This window comes from Asparagus officinalis, chromosome 1, assembly GCF_001876935.1.
Source record: "Asparagus officinalis chromosome 1, Aspof.V1, whole genome shotgun sequence".
Taxonomy (NCBI): Eukaryota; Viridiplantae; Streptophyta; class Magnoliopsida; order Asparagales; family Asparagaceae; genus Asparagus; species Asparagus officinalis.
Window position 1 is genome coordinate 77,274,875 of NC_033794.1, and position 25,059 is coordinate 77,299,933.

A 25,059-nucleotide genomic window follows, 5' to 3' on the forward strand; every position below is an offset into this window, starting at 1 on the left:
ATGCATCATTATCTTCATTGTAAGTGAAGGTATTATGAAGACCTCCAGATGGTGATGAAGACAGTCATTAGTCATGGAATGCGATAATTGGCAGAGATGATCAAGATGTCTATATAAGATTTTGATTCAAATTGAGGTACAAGTCTATAGACTACCGAAGAGAACCACCATAGGAACTTAGAATTACAGTCATTATGATTCCAAGACTTGATTAACCATTATCTTCTTGAAGCAACTACAATAACACGATATGTCACCGTAAGAATTTTTCGCAACCTCCTAAAGCTGCTTCAAACTTCAGCAATGGTGAGATGAGGTGAAGAATTCTAAGGGAGGAAGGGCTAAATCATCACCATACATATTGCACTTAGAATTTATACCACGATCGCTTTCTTCCACTATTATGCAAGCATCAGATTCTATTACAAGGTTCTAATGGCTGAAGACTGAAGAGACAATGAAGTTCGAAGAGATATGAAACTAACAATCTCTGACTTGGAGGTAATATGAACTAACAATGAATCAATATGAGAGATCACTACGAGAAGTTTCATCTCTTCTCTCTTATACAACACAACCAAGCATAATTTGAACCAGATATAACACAGAGTATTACCAAATATAGATCATATTCATTGAACTTACGATAAGTCTGCAAGAAGAAAAAGGGGAAATTTGGGTGCCAGTACAAAGGCTAAAACCCTCTCTGATCAAAATTATGACTAAAAGCAATGCTTTTTATCCGAAATTCAAATCTCATAACATCAAAAAGAAAGAAAAATAAGCATTTTTCGGCCATTAACCCTTTGGACCAATCTCATCATGATCGCTGAAACCAAATCAGCAAACAAATGAAATGTACACAAGAATCATCCATGGCCGCTAAAGATTCACATAGACAGCACTTTCACTAAACAGATGATCGATTTGTTTACCTCTTCAGTCTCATTGATCGTTGATTAATGGTGATAGGATTAAGAGATGAATATTTCCTCATGAAATGAAGATCCCAGATACTCACAAGAATCGTCAGTAGCAGGCTTTCCCATCTCCTCTTCAGACAAAATCTCTTGATCGCGGCAATTACAGCTACAAAAAGCTTTCTCTCCTCTGCAATGCATTTAGCAAAATATTCAATAAAGACCAACATAAAAGATTTAATAACAAACTCAAAGGAAGCGGTTTTGTTATAAGACTAACCTATACATGTAAATATCCTCCCCTTGTTCTAATTTTTTCTTGCAAGAAAAACAATAGCTCAAAAAATCATCAGAGGGTAAAATTGCATCCACATTCTTGATGTTCTTATGATCTAACGAACGGATCAGATCATTATCGAGAATGCAATCTCCAAATATGTGAGTAGTCTTTGGATTAGGCCCATGGGATATAATGCAAGTGTAGTCCTCTGATAACTCAATCTCGCTAGCAGAGAGGGAACCCATAAACCCATTGCTATCCACAATAGGAATGGGCAAAGAATTCGATAAACTCAATTGGGTATTCTTCAAGCCGAATGAAAATATCCGAGACCGAGGAAAAGAAGAAGGGCCAGAATCTTCATTCTCAATGCATCCAATTTCAAACTTTGGGGAATCAATAGGAGTTTGTGAAGAGCTACCATAGTTTTTGGGTAAGGATTTGGGAGAAGTAGCTAGAACTATATCATCTTTTAGAGAGCTCAAATGGGTTTTTTTATTTGATATATGAATTCTCATTTGAGAACCCAAGAGGATGCTTTTGCTCTCTGAAGAAGCTAAGGTTTTCTCATCTTTAAAAGAATCAACCAAGCCAAGACCAACTCTATTGCAGTCCCAACTCTTGGGTTGCCCCTCGAAGCCCGGGGATCTCGGGGATTTTGAAAAGGAGCTACTGAGATTGGAGAAGAACTTGAAGTCCAATGGAGAAGTTGGGCTCTTTGCAGAATCAGAGTCCATGGATTTTGTGCTGAGGCCAACAAAGAGGCCAGGAACAGTGAAGAATGGGGAACCCCTTGTTTTGTGAACAACATTGTCACAGGAAAAGGATGAATCTTTCTGAAATGGCCTGCTCCTTTTCCTCAGCATTGTATAAAATCCTGCAAAGAATTTAAAAATAATGATATTTTGACGTTTATCAAATAAATCCAAGTGAAAAAACGATCTTGATCAATCAACAAATATGCATTGATTGGAAGAAAAAGAATTGAAGAAACCCCCTCAGGTAAGGATCATTGCATGGAAACAAAGCAAGCTGAAACCAATTGGGCTAATCAAAATATGATTTTGAGTCAGAAAAAGATCACAAAGACTCGTCAAGCATTGCTTCGATCATGCAATAATTTACAATAAATAGAAAATTTTACAAGCTCTGAAGATGGTTAACATTTAATTTGAAGGAAAAACATTCAATCCATTTGCTGAGAAAGTACTCCAGAGCATCAATCAACCAAGGGGCATTGCATGCAAACAAAGATCAAAACTTCAACCGATAGGCTTATCAAAATAGAAAAAACAACACAATAATCCATTGATCGAGTTCATGGGTCCTTTGATTTTGGTCAAATCCAGAAAACCCAAGTGAGGAAAGGTCATGAAATGCATTAAAATTGAGAAAAAGAAGAAAAGGGGATTAAAATCCGACCTTTTTTCTTTTCCCAAGTTGCTACTCTTCTTCTTCTCCTCTCTCTCTCTCTCACTCCCTCTCTCTCTCTCTCTCTCTGAGAATCAATCTGAGGAACTCTCAGATGGAGAGTCTGTGGACTCTCAGGTGAAGTAAAAATAGGTTGACAAAGGTTTGTGTGAAGCTTATGCAGTACTCTTTCTCTCTCCTCTCTCTCTCTCTTTTCACTGTTCTTTTTTTGGCTACATGCATCAAAATTAGAGCAGCATTGAGGCTTCTGAAATACTCCTCATTGTCAGAAAAAAAAATCCAAAAAGAAAAATAATATAATATAAAATAAAATGAGAATACTTAATACGTACAAGATTAGATACTGTTGGGATAATAAAAGATAGCTGGTGAGTACTAATGAAAGATAAGGGAAACCGGGCTCTGGAAAACCGACACGAGGAGAACCAGGGGCATCGCGTAGGCGGTGTAACTTTAATTTCACAAAAACCCTCCCAATCTTTGGGGTTTTGCGCATTATCTCTCTGGACCCATGTCGCTTAAGCCCTCTAATCTTTCAAGAGTCTCACAAAATCCTATTGAACTTCAACTTCTTCTCATCGAAACCCTTCCATTTAATTTACAAATAACTAAATTTCCTTGAAAGAAAAAAAAAATCAAATTTTAAAAGAGGGGGTGTGTGTTGCCTGTAAATGACAAAATTTAGATTTTTTTTCCCCTCAAATTACACGCAAGAAGCTTAGGTGAGATAAGATTAAAGTTTTGGGGGATTTGGTGAGACATCTAAAGATTGGAGGGGTTATGTGAGATATACCATGGTGATGATTATGTGCGGTTCATGCTGCTTATGTGAAATTAACACAACTTTTTGAGTAATTAGCAAATGCATTATTGATTATTGGCATGTGTCTTCTTTTATTCTACTCTAGTATCCTAACGTCTAGTTGAGAAAATGCAAATATTCATAAAAGGGTAACTCTCATAAAACTTTGAAGAAGTTTATCACTTAGTCTTTAAAATTATTGCATTTTTCTGAATCTAGTTTCAGATAACCCTCAAATTTTTGTGGTATTTTGAAAAAGTTGTGGAGTTTAATACAAAACATTAAAGGTTTTGTTTTTTTTTTATAGCTAGTTAAGAGCATCTCCAACCCAAAAACCCAAAATTGTGTAGTTTTTACACCAAGTTGGTGTAGTTTTTACACAAAATCACTATTTCATCTCCAACCATTACACCAAATTTTACACCAAAAAGAATATTCATTTTATTTACAAACTATAAAATGGGATATAGTTGGAATATTTGATTTGTTATAACAAACTATAAGGGCAAACTTGGGAAAAACCAAAATCTCCATATCTACAGTGCTGCGCCAAATTTGACGCAACACTGTAGCACCTCATCAAAATGGCGCTGAATTTACAGTCCGGTTTGAGAAAGATTTGGCGTAGTTTTTGCTCCATTTTGAGTTTTTGGAGTTGGGTTGGAGATACTCTAAGCACTTGAACATACACGTTCTTTTTTCCCCGCCTATTTTAAGCACGTGGAATTCTTTAATATTAGTTTTTTAATGGTGAAGTTTTATGACTAGGCCTAAACATAAGACTCTAACTAGATCCAATGTTAGCAAATGTGTGGCTGGGGCTACGCAAATAGGGTGGAGATGAGCAAAATCTTTTAATCCATTTTGACCCGAAATGATACGTATAATTTCCTTTTCTTTATTTGAGCTAACAATATCACATGTCATTAGCAAATCAATGATTAATTCGATACATCTTTTGCATTTTGCATTGAAGATACTAAGGTTTTGTTAGCTATTAAAGATTCAGATTTGTTTAGCAAGTGTCACCGCTTATATGCTTAAATTATCAACTACGACTGGAATACCAGTTAATTGGATTATACATAGGCATGTTAGATAGGTGTATTTAGATTACTAGATGTCATAAGAATTAGAAAAAAAACTCATTCATTAAACTGTTGGGGATTCGAAATAATCAATCGAACCCTTGCCCTTTCGGACCTTGTATTGAAAGTAGGAAAGTAGGAAAAATCACCACAAATAAAGATCTGATCTTGCAAAATAGTAAAGGAGACGAACACACACATTTAACGAGGTTCGGCAACGTGCCTACGTCCTTGGGAGCCACACCACACAATTTCTTTATTAATTGAAGAAGAAATACAAGCTCTCAAACTAGGGTTTAATCTCTCTGAAATCTTCTCTCTTTCTGCAGTCAAAAACTCTCTTTTCGTGTTCTTTCAAACCCTAAAAATCATTTAAGGTGTATATAGAGTCCTGGTAGAAACAAAATCCAAAACAGTTCAGAAAACTGACTGACTGCGTCGCGGTCGACCATGGCGGTCGACCGCGCGGGTCTTGCGGTCGACCGTGGCAATCGACCGAAACCATGGCGGTCGACCGCGCGGGTCTTGCGGTCGACCGTGGCAATCGACCGAACCAAAACCCGAGACCAAAACCAATTACAGAGATTTGTGTGGTCGACCGCCGCGGTCGACCGCCTTCGGATCCAGCTCCTCCTGAGCCCCTGTGCCTGTTCGCGGTCGACCGCAGAAGACTCGCGGTCAACCATGGATCTGTCTGCCTGTTTTTTCCGTCGCTTTGATTCCAGCTCTTGTCTCGACTTTGGGTCTACACTTTAGACTAACAATCTCTCACTTGGAGACCAAAGTGCCTGCAGTGAGTTCACCCGAACTCTCCCCGTCTTCGCATGTATCTTCCCCTCCCCGAAAAATCATTTCTTCAATCAACAATATCTCGGTGATCTAACCAATCCTCGTAGTGTGGCTTCGCCTTCGTCTTCTACTTGTAAAGGTCACCTGAAGTTGCGCACAACTCCAGTTTCTTAATAGTGCCTGCCTTCGTCAACATGTCCGTTGGATTTTGACTCCCCAAAATCTTCATCAAATGTAACTTTTCGTCTTCAACTAACGAGCGTATAAAATGGTATTTTACGTCGATATGCTTCTCTGGTATGATATACTGGATTCTTGGCAAGACGTATAACGCTCTGGCTATCACAATAAAGAACTCCTCTTCCTTGCTTCAGATCCAACTCTTCCAAACACCCGTTCAACCAGATCATTTCCTTGTTTGCTTCAGTCACCGCGACATACTCAGCCTCGGTTGTAGACAAAGTCACAATCTTCTGCAGACATGAGATCCAGCTCACTACTATCGACGCTAAGGCATAAACATGCCCCGTGGTGCTTCGCCTCGTATCATGATCACCAGCGAAGTCCGCATCCACGTATCCCTGCAGCACCAACTCCTTCCTCCTGAAACATAGTAGCTTGTTCCTTGTTCCCCTCAAGTACGCAATATCCACTTCACGGCCTCCCAATGATGATTTCCTAGATTGCTTACAAACCTGCTCACAACTCCCACTGCATGGGCGATGTCCGACCTCATGCAAACCATCGCGTACATGAGACTCTCAATGGCCAAAGAATATGGCACCTTGCTCATATGCTCTTTATCTGTATTTGTCTTAGGCGATTGCTCCTTAGATAACTTGAACTGACTTTCAAGGGGCGTGCTAACAACTTTAGCATCCTGCATATTGAACCTCTGGAGTATCTTCTTAATGTATTCTGCTTGGATCAATCTCAACGTCCCTTCAGCTTCATCCCTACTGATTAACATCCTTAGAATCTGTTTTGCTACACTCAGATCCTTCATTGCAAATTCCTTTGCTAGCTGCTTCTTCAAACTGTTTATATCTTCTAAACATGGTCCTGCTACCAACATGTCATCAACATATAATAATAAGATAATGAAGCTGGACTTGAACCTTTTGAAATAACAGCAATGATCTGAATTGCCTCTTCTGTAGCCATTGTTTTGCATGAAGTTATCAAACTTCTTATACCATTGTCTCGGAGCCTGTTTTAAGCCAATAAGCTCTTCTTAAGCTTGCACACCATCTCTTCCTTTTCTTTTTTAATGAAGCCAACAAGATGCTTCATGTAGATTTCTTCATCCAAATCACCATGAAGAAAGGCAGTCTTCATATCTAACTGCTCAAGAAATAGATCTTCTGTAGCTACCAAACTCAACACCACTCTAATGGTCATGAGCTTCACAACAGGGAAAAATATCTCCGTGTAGTTCACTCCTTCCCGCTATTGAAACCCCTTCACTACTAATCTGGTCTTGAATCTCTTGCTTCCATCACTCTCTTGCTTGACCTGATAGACTCATTTGTTATGTAAGGCCTTCTTCTGTGCAGGTAGCTAAGCTAACTCCCATGTCTCATTAGTGAGTAGAGAATCCATCTCCTCCTGTATCGCATGCTCCCACTGTTGAGATTCACTCACATGTATTGTCTCTTCATAGCACTCCAGCTCACCGCTATCTGTCAATAATAAATAGTCAAGAGATGAAAGATATCTGGGATTTGGTTTGGGTACCCTGGATGATCTCCTAAGCTCCATGCCCTGGGTAGTTTCTTCTGCACCTGGAGCCTCCTCCGTTCTATGATCAGAACAAACATCATCACCTTTATCTAGAAGTTTCTCTATATCCATGTACTCAGATCCATTTATATCTGAAATGTTGCTCCTACTGCTTTGGCTATCCTTGGCATCTTCTCTGTTCTTGTACATCACCTCCTCATTTAATATCATGTCCCTACTTCTAATGATCTTCCTGTTCTTCTCATCCCAAAGGCGATACCCGAACTCATCAATGATGTATTCAATGAATGTGCACTTCTGTAACTTAGCTTCTAGCTTGTCTCTGACATGATCACTGATATGAACATAAGCCACGCAACCAAATACCCGCAAACTTAGCTTCTAGCTTGTCTCTGACATGATCACTGATATGAACATAAGCCACGCAACCAAATACCCGCAAGTGTGAGAGATTTATCTTCTGCCACGCAACCAAATACCCGCAAGTGTGAGAGATTTATCTTCTTTCCACTCTAAACCTCCTCTGGAATCTCAAAATCTAATATAACTGATGGCCCGTGATTAATAAGGTAAGTTGTCGTATGTACTGCATCCATCCAAAATGTCTTAGGCAGACCTGTATGTACTGCATCCATCCAAAATGTCTTAGGCAAACCTGTATGTAATCACATGCTCCTAGCACGCGCTGTCAAGGTTCTGTTCATCCTCTCTGCAATGTCGTTCTGTTGCGACGTCCCTGGAGTAGTCCTCTCTAAGTGAATACCATTTGTAGCATAGAACCTCTAGAACTCCTCCAGCTCGTATTCTCCATCATTGTCTGATCTCAGACACTTTACCTTCAGATCTGTCTCGTTCTTTACTATGACCTTCCACTTCTTGAAGACTCCAAACACCTCTGACTTGTGCTTCATGAAGTAGACCCACACCTTCCTCGAGTGATCGTCGATGAAGGTGACATAATATCTCAAACCGTCAAAAGAAGACACACTGACTGGACCCCATACATCTAAATAAATCAACTCTAGCTTCTGAGTCTTAAGTGTCCTTCCACCCTTCTGGAAACTAACCCTCTTCTGCTTTCCAAAGATGCAGTCTTCACAAACCCCGATTTTCACGAAGTCGATCTCGGTCAGTTTTTCCTATGAATGTAAGATATTTATCCCCTTCTCGCTCATGTGCCCTAGACTGTTGTGTCACAGATCTGTACTCTCTTTGCCAGCTATAATTGTGAGGGTGTCACTCGCATGTAAGGTGAAGTAGAGAGTCCCGAGTTTGCTGCCTCGAGCAACTATCATCGTACCATTGGAGATTCTCCACGAATCCCCTGTGAATATCGAAACATAGCCTTCTGCTCCAAGCTGTCCCACCGAAATAAGATTCCTCTTCAGCTTCGGCACGTGTCTCATGTTCTTCAAGGTTCACTTAATATTACATAGCTCGTTATTCCCCAAATACACTTTTCCAAAGTCCCCTGCTATATAATTCTGAAGAAGCTTCTTGTTAGCAGTGGCGTGGAAAGAGGCTCCTGAGTTAATGACCTAAGAATCTGAGTCGCTATCTATATCAAGGATCAAGGCATCCTGCACGGTATGAGCCTCCTGCTCACCCGCATCCTTCTTTGGACTCTTGCAGACTAAAGACATATGGCCCTCCTGGTCACAGTTCTAACATTTTTCTTTGAAAGGCCTAACCTTCGAGTTCGACCTCTTATTCACTGATTTCGACTGATTCTTGTTTTGGTTTCCTTTCTTCTGGCTTCTGCCTCTCTGTTCAAAACTTAGAGCTGAATCTGAACCTTCTGATTCGGACGATTTCCTTCTAACCTCCTTGGATAGAATCATGCTAATCACCTCACTCAGTTCAACTTTTCCTTCCCTGCCGAATTACTGATTACCGTCACACAATCTGCCCAACTATCCGGCAACTGTAATAGTAACAATAGGGCCTGCACTTCATCATCAAATGTGATGTCTACGGAGATAAGCTGATCAACAATCATGTTGAACTTGCTGAGGTGCATCGTGAAGGACCGTCCTTCTGCCATCTTGAGGTTGAAAAGAGTTTTGACGAGATACACCTTGTTTGCTGCCGACGGTTGCTCATACATCTTCGCGAGTGCTTCCATAAGCCCCACCGTCGTCTTCTCCTTTAATATGTTGTGGGCTACTGATTTGACGAGTGATAACCATATTTACCCTAGAGCCTTCTTATCCAGTATCTCTCAATCACCATCTGACTTCCCTTTCTTCTGTCCCTTCTCCTTGCCCATCAACGGACGATACAAGTCCTTCTGGTACAGATAGTCATCCATCTGCGACTTTCAGTAGGCGAAGTCTGAACCGTCAAACTTCTCGATCTTTGATTTATTTTCCTGTGCCATAACTTTCAAATAAATTGCTGAACAAAGCTCTGATACCAGTTGTTGGGGATTCGAAACAATCAATTTAACCCTTATCCTTTCGGACCTTGTGTTGAAAGTAGGAAAGTAGGAAAAATCACCACAAATAAAGATCTGACCTTACAAAATAGTAAAGGAGACGAACACACAGATTTAACGAGGTTCGGCAATGTGTCTACGTCCTCGGGAGCCACACCACACAATTTTTTTATTAATTGAAGAAGAAATACAAGCTCTCAAACTAGGGTTTAATCTCTCTGAGATTCTCTCTCTTTCTGCAGTCAAAAACAAGCTCTCAAACTAGGGTTTAATCTCTCTGAGATTCTCTCTCTTTCTGCAGTCAAAAACTCTCTTTTTCGTGTTCTTTCAAACCCTAAAAATCGTTTAAGGTATATATGGAGTCCTGGTAGAAACAAAATCCAAAACAGTTTAGGAAATTGGCTGACTGTGTCGCGGTCGACCGAACCAAAACCCGAGACCAAAACCATTTATAGAGATTTGTGCGATCGACTATCGTGGTCGACCGCCTTCGGATCCAGCTCCTCCTGAGCCCATGTGCCTGTTCGCGGTCGACCGTAGAAGACTCGCGGTCGACCGTGGATCTGTCTACCTGTTTTTTTCGTCGTTTTGATTCCAGCTCTTGTCTAGACTTTGGGTCTACACTTTAGACTAACATGAACAAGCAAAATATTACCTATTCTTATAGAGAAAAGTAATCGATGGACATTGTCAATCAAGTATGTAGAGTAAGAGGAGGGTTTTTAGATCAATACAGAATATTAAAAGATTAGGGATTAATAATATACCGATCCATGGATCTTTTTTCTTTTGGCTCACCATGTCGATGATGGATCGAGTCCGTTACAAAGAAAAAAAATCAATAAAATACATGATGTGATTTGTATCGGTTATAATTTGACTTTTAATATTGAATATAACCTCAATAACAGCATGATCCTTTTACTGCTATCAATTCCTGATGATTTGTATCTCAAGCTAAGTAAATAGAGAATGGTGTGTCCTCACACTCATGATTAGTATATCGTGCTACCGTGATAAACATCTAGATAATTTAGTTCATCAACATACTCATAACAAAGCTTACTACTTACTAGTTAGGTTGTACAAACCCAAACCACAAAGAACACGTTAGTCCCCGTTTTACTTTTATTAACCAATTTATCTTCACATGGCTTTCTCCCTTTCTATGATCAATCAACGGTCAGATCTTCGGCTCTATGTGGGTCCCAGTCCCCTGCTATATAATTCTGAAATTCTGGGGACACGTGCCGAAGCTCACCATTTTTTTCTAAGCAGTTAGAGGGAATAGAAGGTAGAACTAACGTAGAAGAAAGAACTAGCAAGTGTGCATGTAAAAAACCCTTGTTGGGTTTAGAACTAGCAAGATAGAAGCTAGAACTGGGGGTATACAAGCTAGAACTAGGGGAATAAAATCTAGAACTAACGTAGAAGAAAGAACTAACAAGTTGTTAGCTTTTTTATTCTACGTTAGTTCTATCTTCTATTCCCCTAGTTCTAGCTTGTATACCCCCAGTTCTAGCTTCTATCTTGTTAGTTCTAAACCCAACAAGGGTTTTTTACATGCACACTTGCTAGTTCTTTCTTCTACGTTAGTTCTAGCTTCTATTCCCCTAGTTCTAGCTTGTATATCCCCAGTTCTAGCTTCAATCTTGCTAGTTCTAAATCCAACAAGGGTTTTTTACATGCATGCTTACTAGTTCTTTCTTCTACGTTAGTTCTAGCTTCTATTCCCCTAGTTCTAGCTTATATATTCTCAGTTCTAGCTTCTATCTCGCTAGTTCTAAACCCAACAAAGGTTTTTTACATGCACACTTGCTAGTTCTTTATTCTACGTTAGTTTTAGCTTCTATTCCCCTAGTTCTAGCTTGTATACCCCCAGTTCTAGCTTCTATCTCGCTAGTTCTAAACCCAACAAGGGTTTTTTACATGCACACTTACTAGTTCTTTATTCTACGTTAGTTCTAGCTTATATTCCCCTAGTTCTAGCTTGTATACCCCAAGTTCTAGCTTCTATCTTGCTAGTTCTAAACCTAACAAGGGTTTTTTACATGCACACTTGATAGTTCTTTCTTCTACGTTAGTTCTAGCTTCTATTCCCCTAGTTCTAGCTTATATACCTCCAGTTCTAGCTTCTATTTTGCTAGTTCTAAACCCAACAAGGGCTTTTTACATGCATACTTGCTAGTTCTTTCTTCTACGTTAGTTCTAACTTCTATTCCCCTAGTTCTAGCTTGTATACCCCTAGTTCTAGCTTCTATCTTGCTAGTTCTAAACCCAACAAGGGTTTTGTACATGCACACTTACTAGTTCTTTATTCTACGTTAGTTCTAGCTTCTATTCCCCTAGTTCTAGCTTGTATACCCCCAGTTCTAGCTTCTATCTTGCTAGTTCTAAACCTAATAAGGGTTTTTACATGCACACTTGCTAGTTCTTTATTCTACATTAGTTCTAGCTTCTATTCCCCTAGTTCTAGCTTATATACCCCCCAGTTCTAGCTTCTATCTTGCTAGTTCTAAACCCAATAAGGGTTTTTTACATGCACACTTGCTAGTTCTTTATTCTACTTTAGTTCTAGCTTCTATTCCCATAGTTCTAGCTTGTATACCCCCAGTTCTAGCTTCTATCTTGCTAGTTCTAAGCCCAACAAGGGTTTTTTACATGCACACTTGCCAGTTCTTTATTCTACGTTAGTTCTAGCTTCTATTCCCCTAGTTCTAACTTGTATACCCTCAGTTCTAGCTTCTATCTTACTAGTTCTAAACCCAATAATGGTTTTTTACATGCACACTTGCTAGTTCTTTCTTCTACGTTAGTTCTAGCTTCTATTCCCCTAATTCTAGCTTGTATACCCCCAGTTCTAGCTTCTATCTTGCTAGTTCTAAACCCAACAAGGGTTTTTTACATGCACACTTGTTAGTTCTTTATTCTACGTTAGTTCTAGCTTCTATTCCCCTAGTTCTAGCTTGTATACCCCCAGATCTAGCTTCTATCTTGCTAGTTCTAAACCTAACAATGGTTTTTTACATGCACACTTACTAGTTCTTTATTCTACGTTAGTTCTAGCTTCTATTCCCCTAGTTCTATCTTGTATACCCACAGTTCTAGCTTCTATCTTGCTAGTTCTAAACCCAACAAGGATTTTTTACATGCACACTAGCTAGTTCTTTATTCTACGTTAGTTCTAGCTTCTATTCTCCTAGTTCTAGCTTGTATACCCCTAGTTCTAGCTTACATCTTGCTAGTTCTAGCTAGTTGTATCTCTAATTCATCTTAGTTCTAGGCTCTTGGGAACGGAGAAAAGCTCCTCTTACCTCCGACGGAGCCCATCGAGACACCCCGACAACCCCGACAACCTCCTCCCCCCTCCGGTATGCCCGGACAGCGGCGAAAATCTCCGAACAGCGAAGAACAAACCCGAACAGCGAGAAATTACACTGCATAAAACTATAGTTTTTTGCCGACTTCGCACGCACTTTCTGATCGCCTCCAATCTCCGTTTCCACCGATTTCTTCTTTGGTGAGTAGCCCTACATGTTGCCTATCACCTCCAATTTGTATCACGCTCTAACACATTCTCTATCTCTCTCGGTAATATCCGAAACATCGCTCGACAGCAGCAGCGAGCAGAAAACAGCAGCGCCGTGCCGACTTCGCGCGTGTTTTACGGCCACCTCCGGTCTCCGTTTTCACTACCGTTTGCGCCAGTGTGTAGCCCTTTATATTATCTATCACATGGTATCTTCCTTTCATTTGGGCTCATTTTTTACCTCTCATTATATTGCTTCGAATATCGCTCGGTGGTACCGTGGTAATTTCATTCATAGAGATACATTAATACACATTTTCGTTCTTTCTTAATTACGGCATTTCTCTTCATTCCCCTTCTACTCTACTTCTCATTACCTTTCTTTTTTATTTTTTTTATTTCTTTTCTTTTCTTCTTCTAGCTAATAAATTAATGTTCTGTGCGTCTCGGTCAGGACGACGAGCTTGAGAAAGCTCTTAGTTTTAGAGAAAGGTGAGAGAGAGAGAGAGAGAGAGAGAGAGAGAGAGAGAGAGAGAGAGAGAGAGAGAGAGAGAGAGAGGAGATGAGAGAGACAGATGATGTGAGTGTTGGGTCAGAGAGATTGAGGAGAGAGGATAAGGATAGTTTGAGAATTTTAGCTTAGCTGGCATGTGATAATTGATAAAAAGGGGCTGCAGTACAAAGTGTCACACTTCAAGAGGCTGATCCACTTGGGAAAAATTATGAGGGGCCTTGTCACATGAAATTTCTGCTTTTGGGACCTGGACATATTTTTCCCCTTAAATTTTGATAGTTTAATCTCTCATTTTGTAATATCTCTCATATTTTATAATATTTAAAAAATAAAAAAGATGTCAAAAAAAAAAGTCGACGCTCCATGTGTCATCACAATGACAAAAGTATATCTTTGATTTAGTAACTGCAGAGATTTACCTAGCCGGCAATGTCATATTATGTTGACATTTGATTATATAGCTTTTGGGATGAGGTATGAACCAAATAGCACATTAAGTTAAACCCATAAACAATCAAATAAAATGTTGTTAGATAAGATATAAGGCATTCACATATTGATTTAATCTAAAACAATCTCACACTTAAATCTTAATGTCGTGATATTCACATTAGAATTTCAACTCAATTAAAAAAGTATATGCGGTTTCAAAATATCTATAAAATATCTTAAGAATCCAAATATTTAAACCTAGAGTAATCCTAGGAACCCATTAGAATTTTATCCCAATTATTAGAAAATTTTGAATAAAGAGGAGAGGATTTGAGATAATATTTTGAATATTTTGCATAAATGATTTGTTTAGTTTTCATATCTTAAGGCATATTTTTGTAAACAAAAATTTTTTAATTTTATAAATCTTTACATATTATATATTTTTTATGGTGTCTTATGCTCTATTAATATTTTAAAGAGAGACGCGGGTCAAACCAATAACATCTCTTTATAGGAATCAGTAAAGACCTGATATTAAATCAATAAATAAAAAATTATAAATTCATCAATAATATTTTAAGAGGAAGATTAATTCATCAACTTTAATTATAATTTGATATATGTATAATTTTGCATACATGATTGTAGAATCTCAACCTCACGCCCCACCCCACGGGAGCAACAACAGGCGGACGCCCCCCCCTGTTTCCCCCTTCATTAGGGCGGCTATCTTAGAAAACCTCTCAACTATTTTAAATTGAGAAAATCCCCTTAAGTTTGGGTATATTATAGATAACCGTAGCCAACTTTGAAAACTAAAAAACCCCTCAACTATGGGGTGTCTCACAAAGCCCCCTAATCTTTCACATTTTCCTTACTAAACCCTCTGACACCATTTTAAAATGTAAAATAACTAAAATATCTTTTTTAAAATTAACTCTTTAATTATAAAAAAACACCAACCGGTATAAAAGAGAAACTATTTTTAATTTACAATACTTTTTACCCCAATATCCTCTCTTTCTCTTATTCTAAAAAAATTCAAGTAATTTTTTATGATTGAGGATTTTTTTTGGTCTTTTCTTAGTCATCTATTTATCATGTGACATGCTAGACCTAACAGTGTTGGCTTTATGGCGTAAAGTGAGAAGAGTTTATGAGGATTTCTCATCTTTCAAACTTAAGTGAGGTTGTATACAATGGGCTCAAACTTGAGGGTTGTTTCTCAAATTAAAATAGTTGAAGGAGATTTTCTGAGACACGCTTCACACTTGTTAAGTAAGTAAAGTTCAAGGGCCACATTTGTGAAATGAGTAAATTTCAAGGAGTTACCTAAAAATTTCATAGTTGAAGGGGTTATCCACAATATGTTCATAGTTGAGAGGGTTGTATACAATATGTTCAAACTTGAGTGTGAGAAAAATTAAAATATTTAAGGGGATTTTCTAAAATTAACCAATTATTTTATGTAGAGATGCTCTTTACATGAGTTTTTTCTTTAATTTATATGTTTAAATATATAATTATGAGATTTTTTTAATTATTGATATTATAATCTGATAAGGATTACAATTCTTTCTAACTATGAATAATTTTAATTTTATTAGAATTCTTAAGTGAATATAAAATTATATGTCTACGTGTTATTTTCTGATAGGATAAAGAGACATATGAATATTTATGATTAGGGCTGAGCATGGTTCGGTCCAAACCGAAAAAACCGACCGAACCAAACCGAACCGACCCGAAAAAATCGGTTTTATGAGTAGGACGGTTCGAGTCGGTTTGAAAACTTTTTAACCCGAACCGACCCGAACCGACTGAATATAGTGCAATACTACCCATTGTGATCTTAAACCCTACCCGACCCGTCCCCAAAGAGTCAAAGACTCAAACCCTAAACTCATTTTCTAAATCATTATGGGTTGAAAACAATATCATTATATCAGTGTTTAATGCTTCATAATCTCCTACTTTGTTGATATCTTTTTTTTCTTTAACACGGTTTGTTGTTTGATAAAAAGTTTGATGAAGTTAGAACCGAACCGAACCGCACCGAACCGACTTGCAACAGTTCGGTTCGGTTTTAAATTATAGACGGTTCGGTTCGGTTGTTTAAATTTTAGTAAAAACCGAACCGAACCGACCGTTGCACACCCCTATTTATGATATATTTTCTATACCTTTAATAATTCTACCAATTTTTCTTTCTATATAAAAGAGAAAAAAGTATTATATTTTCATAAAAATACTAAAAATGTTATTTAAAATAAAAAAAATCTTTAACACCAAAGACCAGTTTGCAATTTTTTTCCAAGGAGTCAATAGATGGAAATATTTACTAGTCCTTTATTCCTTTGTTTAATAGGAGCTCTTGGTCCACCAGCGATCATTTACAACAATGTGATTGCAGCACGCTCAAAGTGGTGTCCTCTCAACTGTAGTGTAATTAGTTAATATTGTCACTATGACTTATGAAAATCTAGAATTTGCTCAACTAGTGATTTAACAAATATTCTCTTATAATTTGGAGGTTCATGAAGGTTGCTTGGATTTGTTAACATGGTCATCTAACTGTTAAGAGTTTTTGTAAAAAAGTTTATCAAGAACTATGCGTGAAACTCGATAGCTTCGATGGAACCAACTTTAATGCATGGTGACAAAAGGTAATCTTTACGATGTAACTCCTGAAAATTTATTATGTTATCTCAGAAGACAAGTCAACATTCAAGGAGGACAATATGATCGGCATAGCAAGCTAGGATCATTACGATGCCTTTTATAGGAGTTATCTCCTTAATTGTCTTGCTGATCACCTTGCTAAAGTATACACCGACCAAGGTTTTGCGATTGACATCTAAAGTGCACTGGAGGAACAATACAAATAAGAGGAGAAGCTTTTCGAAACATACCTCATCGACAAGTTCCTCAACCTCAACTTTGAACATGACGAAGAGGTATTACCTCAAAGCAAGGAGCTTGAAAAGCTTTTCATGAAGTAAAAAAGATAAGAAGGTCGAGCTCTACGTCACCTTCATCACCAGTGCCATTGTCAACAAACTATTGAAGTTAATTCTAATTCTAAAAGGATCTGAGTTAGTTATCTCTAGGAATTATAGTCATACTAGAATTCTATTATGAAACACTTTGTAAAGCATTTAATAGTTATCTCTAGGAATTATAGTCATACTAGAATTCTATTATGAAACACTTTGTAAAGCATTTAAATAGGCATTCATGCATCCTTCTACTAGTCATACTAGAATTCTATTATGAAACACTTTGTAAAGCATTTAAATAGGCATTCATGCATCCTTCTACCTAAGAGAAAAAAAAAAGAAATCGAAAAATCTGAGTACTGTAGCTACAGTAACATGGAGTTAAAAAAATTATTTGCTTCTCCCACTAAATCTCTCATCATACATATTATACTTCTATTTTCTTTGTCGTTGATTGCTCCAACAGTGGTATCAGAGCCATGAAAAATCTAAACAGGACGACGTCACCTTCTATCCCATATTGGATGAGAAGAATTATCACCTGTGGAGAGTGCAAATGAAGGTTTTGTTTGAATATCAATATTATTGGGTGTCGTAGAGAATAGAGTTGCCGATCTCACAGAAACTGCAAGTGAAGCCGAGAAGAAAGCCCACGGTGAGATCAAGAAGAATAATCGAAAGGCGTTATTCTACATCCATTAATGAGTGGATGATTCAGTTTTTGAGAAGATCGACAGAGCAACTATAGCAAAGCAAGCGTGGGATATTTTGGAGACATCGTACCATGGAGTTGAGAAAGTGAAAATAGTTAGGCTTCAAACATTGAGGCGTCAATTTAAAAATTTATAGATGGAACCCACTGAAAGTATTGAAAATTTCATGACTCAAGTACTTGCTTTGACAAATCAAATAAAAATAAATAGGGAGAAGGTTACAAATTTAGCAATTGTGGAGAAGATATTGTGATCTCTTACAGCAAAATTTGATCATATTATGGTGGCAATTGAAGAAACGAAGGATTTATCCAAAATGACAGTTGATGGGTACCTTACAAGTTCACAAGCAACGCATGAGCAAGAGGTCAATCGAGAAGCCCCTTGAGAAAGCTCTTCAATGTCAAGCTTTTATAAAAAATAACAATGGAGAGCAGTATGAAAAAGATCAGTGAGGAGGAGATTCCTATGATAGAGGATGAGGATACGGGAACTATAACAACCGATGACACGGATACTACAATAGTCAAGGACGTGGCAGTTATAACAACAATCAAATAGATAACGACAATCAGAGAAGCAATTATCAATCAAATTCAAATTATCGAGGTCGAGGTCTGTTTGTCAGAAAAATTGTGAGAAAATTGAAAATAAAATTTGTAAAATTTGTATTAATCTCTCTAACTGACTTAGAAAAAGAGTAAATACAATCTCTCATAGTAACCTCTCTCTAACAAACTTAGAAAAAGAAATTATAATTTCTCTTATAGGTTTCCTGATTTACAAAATAGAGAAGGAATCGATGGAGATCCTTCCCTTAGTTTTAACCTGGGTTCTTCTTGGTAGCGATGGAAGTTTGAGTCTTATATCCTGTTAACGATCCAAACACTTCACTTTATGGAACGTTAGTCTATTCTTCTTGACATGATGTCGGTGTTGATAATAGTGTATTGTAGTGGGTTTTAGTCCCACATTGCTTGGGAGAACAAACCTCACACTCCTCTACTTGCGTATAAAGTATGAGTGTGCCACACTCAATATTCAATTCAAGGGAAAATTTACCAAGGATTCTCTCTCTCTCTCTTACGTATTAACATGTATCAGAGGCTAAGGCTAGTTCCTGTTCAATAAAATTTTTTAACGCTTTTGCTTCTTTTGCCAAATCTCTTGGCCTTATTGCTTTGCAGCCGTTTAATGTTTTATTTATTTAGGTTTTTTTTTAATCTATTTGGCGTTCAGCTAGCCAGATATTTTTGGCCTTGCTCGTTTCTTGCGGGGCCTCTTAACGCGTTCCGTTCCGTTTAACCTTCGGTGTTCTATTTTAAAACCTTCGGGTTTCATTCTAACCTTCGGGCTTCTTTTTTTAAAAAACCTTCGGGCTTTCATCTAACCTTCCTTGGGTTCTATTATAAGCACCTTCGGGTTTTCATCTCTAACCTTCGGGTGTCTATTTTAACTGGCATTGTCCGTTTCAAGACCGTCTCTGCGGCTCTCAAAATTAACGGTATCGTCGTTCAAGCCCGTACTCTCGGCCTCAACACGCAACGAACATTAGTAAACAGCATCTCGACTATCTTAAACGTCTCAAGATTGCTGCTTTTGGCTCCTTGCAGAGAAGCATTCCCAAACCACCTTTGCCCCTCAATGATCGAAAGTGACTGCGCAGTGGTGCGTCCGACCGATTGTCACAATGCCTTGCGTGCGCCGCTTGGTTTGCTTGATCATCTCACCATACGGACCAGTGTCCACCAGTCCATCAGCACTGGCTTGCTTCATCCATACTATTTGCGCTCTGCAGTCGGTTGATGTCGCATCTGTCAGACTGCCCGTGCTCTCTATGTCAAGATGCAGAGTTCAGAGTGGCCAATTGCAGGAATTTCGTCTGTTATGGATTATCTCACTCGCTGGGTTGGCTTGCGTCTTCACTGTCGAGCATTGCGCTCCTTCCCTCTGCCTCAGGCCAGTGCGACCGCTCGCTCTCACTGAGCGTCTTCACTGAGTGCTCGCTGCTGCACGGGAGCGCATATCCTTCTGCAACGCAGTCTCTACAACGCAAAGGTAGTATCATCTCTGCAGTCCCATTTTGCGACAAATGCGAAGCCTTTGTTGCGACAGAGTTACGCTCCATGCTTCCTGAACTAATTCCACATATGAAGACTGGGCTAGCTTGCGTACGAAAACGGCATGCAGATGGTGCATCAATTGTTTCAGTCCCTTCCTGAATATTCAAACTATGCGCTGACAACTACTCACCCACCTCAATTTTCCGACTTTGCCTCAGTTGATGGGAGCCTGCAGCTGCTTACTGAGACCCGGCCAGCAGACAGCACGACTCCCAATTTGTCAACAGACACTCCTACCTCTATCACTCGGAGACTGTTTGGTCAATGTACCCTGGTCACTGCTCCTGTTATGAATTATACTTCTCCACATGGCTCCCTCTCCACAGGCTCGATCTAAGCTCTCTGCAAATATTGTAAGAGGAAGGACACTGCATTGAGACATGCTTCCAAGCTTCATCCTGAGCTTACGTCCTCATACTGGACGGTGCGTCGGCGACCCCCTCGAGTCTCAACCTCTCGTTACTACCAGGATTCGTTGGCAATGCTATACCTTCTACTACTTCGAGACCTACTATTCAAGCTATTGAAAGTCTTCGCCGGTCAACTGATGCTTCTTCAACATTCACCTGGCTACAATCCGCCGCACAACTCGTCTTGGTATGCATTTTGCCTGAGGTTCTTGAAGCGTATCCTTCGCAGTCTCATGCGTGATGAATGATCTCATGGATTTTTTGACTCTGGTTTTCCTCATATGACTTGTAATGCCTCACTTTTATCCTCTGTCTTTGACTTCATCCTCGTCTTCCTGCCTATCTACACAGCTGCGGCTGGACAACCGATTGTCATTACTCAGTAGTGCTCTGATTACGCCCACAAAGATGCAGGGGTCCATGCTGGTGCGTCTAACACTTGCGTCGCGCGTCTATGTGGCCCTCCACAATTGCTGCCGTTGAATTTAATTTCTATTAGCTCTTTATCCCGATGCGAGCCTGTTTGTGCTGCATTTTCTCTTCTGCGATACTTGTACGTTGTGCAGATCCACCAGACGGGCAAGACGGTCTGGGGGCGGCCCTCGTAGGAGGCACAAACTGTATTTTCGGAATATCTTCACCTTCCAGAGTCATACCGTCCACGTCCTGTTGGCTTCTCTTTGTTCGTCCAAAACCCTCTTACCTCGCTTGCCTGCGCCAATTTATGCGCATAGACACTTACGCTCATGTTGCCTAAAAGAAGGCCTGGAGAGTCCTTATTCAGTGCGGGAGTACTTGGTCCAGTAGCAGTCTTAGTGTCTAGATTGAGTCATGCTGGCTGGCTTGCAAGATCTGGCTAAATTTCACTGCTTTACCATTTAAAAGAGTACATCTGTATCCAGCTTCCTATTTGATTTGAGTACATTCTGCATATTGGGGCCAGCTCCTGCCTGTTCCATCTTCATCATGGCTACTTATATTGATGGTTAGTTTATCGGACGATTTCTCTCGGTTTTACATGGGCGTTTAGCCTACTTAAGAATCACTCTGAACGACTTACTGCCTTATCAGCCTTCACTGCCCTATAGATTTTCGACTCAAGGGCAATCTCGGTATTAAATTTTTTCGTTCTGATTGTTGCCAAAGCACCGTACCGTATCCTGGCTGCCACTGCCGCTCTATCGATGTCCTCTCGATGGGACTACTTCAACAGTCATGTTCGCCATACACTCATGAGCAAAAGTCGACTGTTGGCTGAACCACAACATCGGCTCATATCTCGATACTGCCCGATCAATGCTCGATTTCTTACTCTGTTCCTCGTCGTTCTGGGCTGGCAGCTATTCTCACCGCGACTCATGCCATTAATATCCACTCCATCTAGCCTCTTTACCGCATGCTACTCCTATATAGTCTTTATACTCATCCTCCCCGTTATCGATCTAGTTCGCGTTATCTTGGTTGTCGAATGTTTTTTTTTCTGCCATACTCACGAAACGTGATAATGATCTCCCAGAGCATTTACTTGTGTGTTATTTAGAAATGTAGTCGAACATCGAGGTCCTATCTGTTGATCAGATCCCCGCAATCGAGTCGAGTTCATATAATCTCTCATGTTCAGTTCGAACGAGGCACTCCATCCTTATTCTACTTCTGAATGACTTTATTTCCTCCACCGATCTACCGAATCACTCTTCCCCGTTCCACTGCATCAGCCACTTCTTCACCTCAATTTTCCTTTTCGCGAGTATCTCGGCCTGGACAATCTCGCTCTCTTTGTGACTCTCCTCACCTAGAGCTCTTCTCTTACACCAGTCTAACCATATCCTGTGCGACACAACCTTGCACTCGAGAAAATACTGGTTGCCATCTGTCATCGCACCATGCGGCCAGGGCATCTCGCCACCAAGCCGTTGAGGTTCCTCTTGCTCTTCGTCGAGGCAAACGGCCCAACATGGTCATGCCTGCCGCCGATATGCTTCGGTTGGACTTCATTAGTCGTCACCTATTTTCAAATAAACTTTCGATTGCTGCGCCATCAATACATATTAGTCAGCCAAAGTCGCTTCCAAGAGGCGCAGTTCAAATATCACAGAGAGTGGCGACAAAGCTAATCGCCTCGAAGGAATTACAAGCATATATCAGCAAACTCGATACCTGGGGATATTGATTCCCTTGTCCTCCGTGGGGATCGTCTGCCTTGTTACGCAGTAATGGTTTATAAGCGGTACAAGTTTCGATCCTTCGATGGCACCATGAAACGTCGAAAAGCTCGTTAGTGGCTAGAGGGTTTTTACTCACAACAAGGTATTGATTATAAGGAGACCTGTTAAGCTCCTGTTGCCCGCAGGAATGCTACCACTGTGCTACTCTCACTTGCGCGTCGCAGATGCTCCACTCGCTCATTCTTGCCGTGTTATACCAGGCATGGCATGATCAACAATGCTTTTCTTCATGGCTCTATATCAGAGACCGTATATATGACCAACGCCTCCAGGGTCAATGATATTCCTCCGGGACATGTATGCTCCTTCGACTCGTGCTGTTTATGCCGTACATCAAACAGGCAACCCCGCGCTGGTTTGACTAGTGTTTTCGCGGATTTGCTGCCTCAAAGCAGGGCTTGTATAAAAGTTCAATCAAGCATGGCTTCTGCGTGTTATATCTCGCACTACACATCGGCGTGGCCGGAGGGTTCATACTCATCTATGTCAGATGATATGATCATTACAGTGGATGATACTGACAAGGCATAAATACGACACAAATCTCAGTTGCAACAACCAGTTCCACCGGATTGAAGGAATTTCTTGGATCTCTTCGGTATTTCCGTTGGCTATCTAGCAAATTTGCTCAAGGCCCGGCGGTGTAGTGACTGCTCGAACAGAAGTATCTCTCAGAGTAGTTCTAAGTCAAGCTGATTTAACTGATAAGTACAACTGCTCGATACTCCACTCCAGGCAGAATGTCAAACTTTGCTCTACTGACGTGAGCCTCTATACTGCATGCCTACCGATATCGACACTTGTTGCGTCAGTTCGGTCTATTTGTGCATCTCTCTTTACCAGATATCTTCGAATGCTGTTGTTATTGTCAGTCAATTTAGTTAGTGCCCCAACTCTGTTACACTATGCTGTCTATACGGCATTCTCCTTCCTAGATACCTCCGCAGGGTACTAGCACTCGCTCCCACTTTTGTTCGCTGACATCTAAGTTAGAGCTCCTGTGTCCGCAATATATCGGAATTGCTGACTTGGGCATGGGTGACTCCAAACTACCAGAAAGTCTACACAGAGTCATTGTAATATTTCTAGGCTTGATTCCTTATATTCCGGGCCCGAATGCTAAGCAACAGATGTTATTGCGTCTTTCGCGATGTACTGAGGGGGCGACCCAGGAGTACATCTGAATGTCAACAAACAACCAGCTAAAGAGATTATTCCATCTTCGCATCGCCAACGGTCTTCATCGACAGTGATTTCAGTGTATTTCTGTTACGACTCCATACCCTCAATACTACTGTGCATAACTCAGAGTGCCATACCACGATAGCTTAATAATCCGAAGTATTTTGAAAGACCCAAACATATTGAGTATCGACGCGTCGATGGTTGTCCAGTCACGCAATGTCTATCAAGGAACAGAACACATTCTACTTCCTCATGCTTCATCAGCACTGACGAGCGCAATTTCTTCACAAGGGCTTGACCTTTCATCGGGATTGCCCAGTATTCTTCTGATACCGGCAATACTCACTTATTGTTGTGACTCCAACATGAGTTTCTGAAGCGGACTGGTTGAATAATAGGTGTATTGTTAGTGGTTTTTAAGTCCACATTGCTTAGCTCGGAGAACAGAACCTCCACACTCCTCTACTTAGTATAAATATAATGCTGCCACACTCAATATTCAATTCAAGGGAAATTTACCCAAGATTCTCTCTCTCTCTCTTACTTTAACAGTCGGGAAGAACTTGCGAGGTAAGTTTAAAACTCTTAATGAGTTAAGAACTCTGAACGAGTTTAAAACTCTATAAAAGAGTTGAATTCAAAAAGAAACTTAATCCTTTTTAACTTAAACCGAAATGGTTCACAAGCCAAGGCAAAATCTCCAAGAAAAGCTCTTAATAATGCTCCAAAGATTTGATCCCAAAGATTTCTTTCTCCTTCTTTTTCCTTTCTTTTTCCCGAACCTTTTCTAGCTAACTTTTTAGCTATTTATAGGAGTTTAAGGGGTGTAACTGACCCCTTAAATCACTCCTTAATGAGGGTTTAATGTCCTTAATTAGTGAAAAAATGGTTTTAGAACCGTTTAAAATGTGTTTGAATCAGTCAAATGCGAGATTTACGTTCTGGAAACGACCCTCGTGTTTAGAACTAAAAACGCGACAGTGAGCTCCATATTTTGAACTGGGAACGCGGTGGTGAACTCCACGTTTTAAGCTTGGAACGCGGTGATGAGCTCTGCATTTTGAGCTTAGAACATGCTGATGAGCTCCGCGTTTTGAGTTTGGAACGCGGTGATGACTTCCGCGTGTTACTTTGAAGAAATCATTAACTTGTAATCTCTTATGTTAGAGTGTTGCAAGGATTGTCATCTTATAATCCTGGCCTTTAGCTCTTTGAGATGTGAGAATCGTCAGTTCGTAACTCTCGTTTGTTGTTGTGAAAGTTATCAGATTATAACTTCCATTATCAGATGTTGTGAGAATCATCAAATTGTAACTCTCATTGATTGATATGAAACTCGTCAGATTGTGACCTCCATCATTTATGTTTTGTGGGGATTAGCCATCTGTAGTGATTTTTAGACAGCCTACAAGGTCAAGATCGAGGCTTTGGACGTG

General features: G+C 39.8%; 1 protein-coding gene across 1 annotated transcript; it reads right to left on the bottom strand.

Annotated features, from left to right (window-relative positions):
* On the bottom strand, window positions 613–2,884 carry LOC109826385. Its single transcript, XM_020393421.1, has 3 exons — window positions 2,623–2,884; window positions 1,201–2,077; window positions 613–1,110 (listed from the first exon to the last, which is right to left on the bottom strand). Exons 2-3 carry the CDS (start codon window positions 2,064–2,066, stop codon window positions 975–977), a joined length of 1,002 nt encoding a protein of 333 aa, XP_020249010.1. The 5' UTR covers window positions 2,067–2,077; window positions 2,623–2,884; the 3' UTR covers window positions 613–974.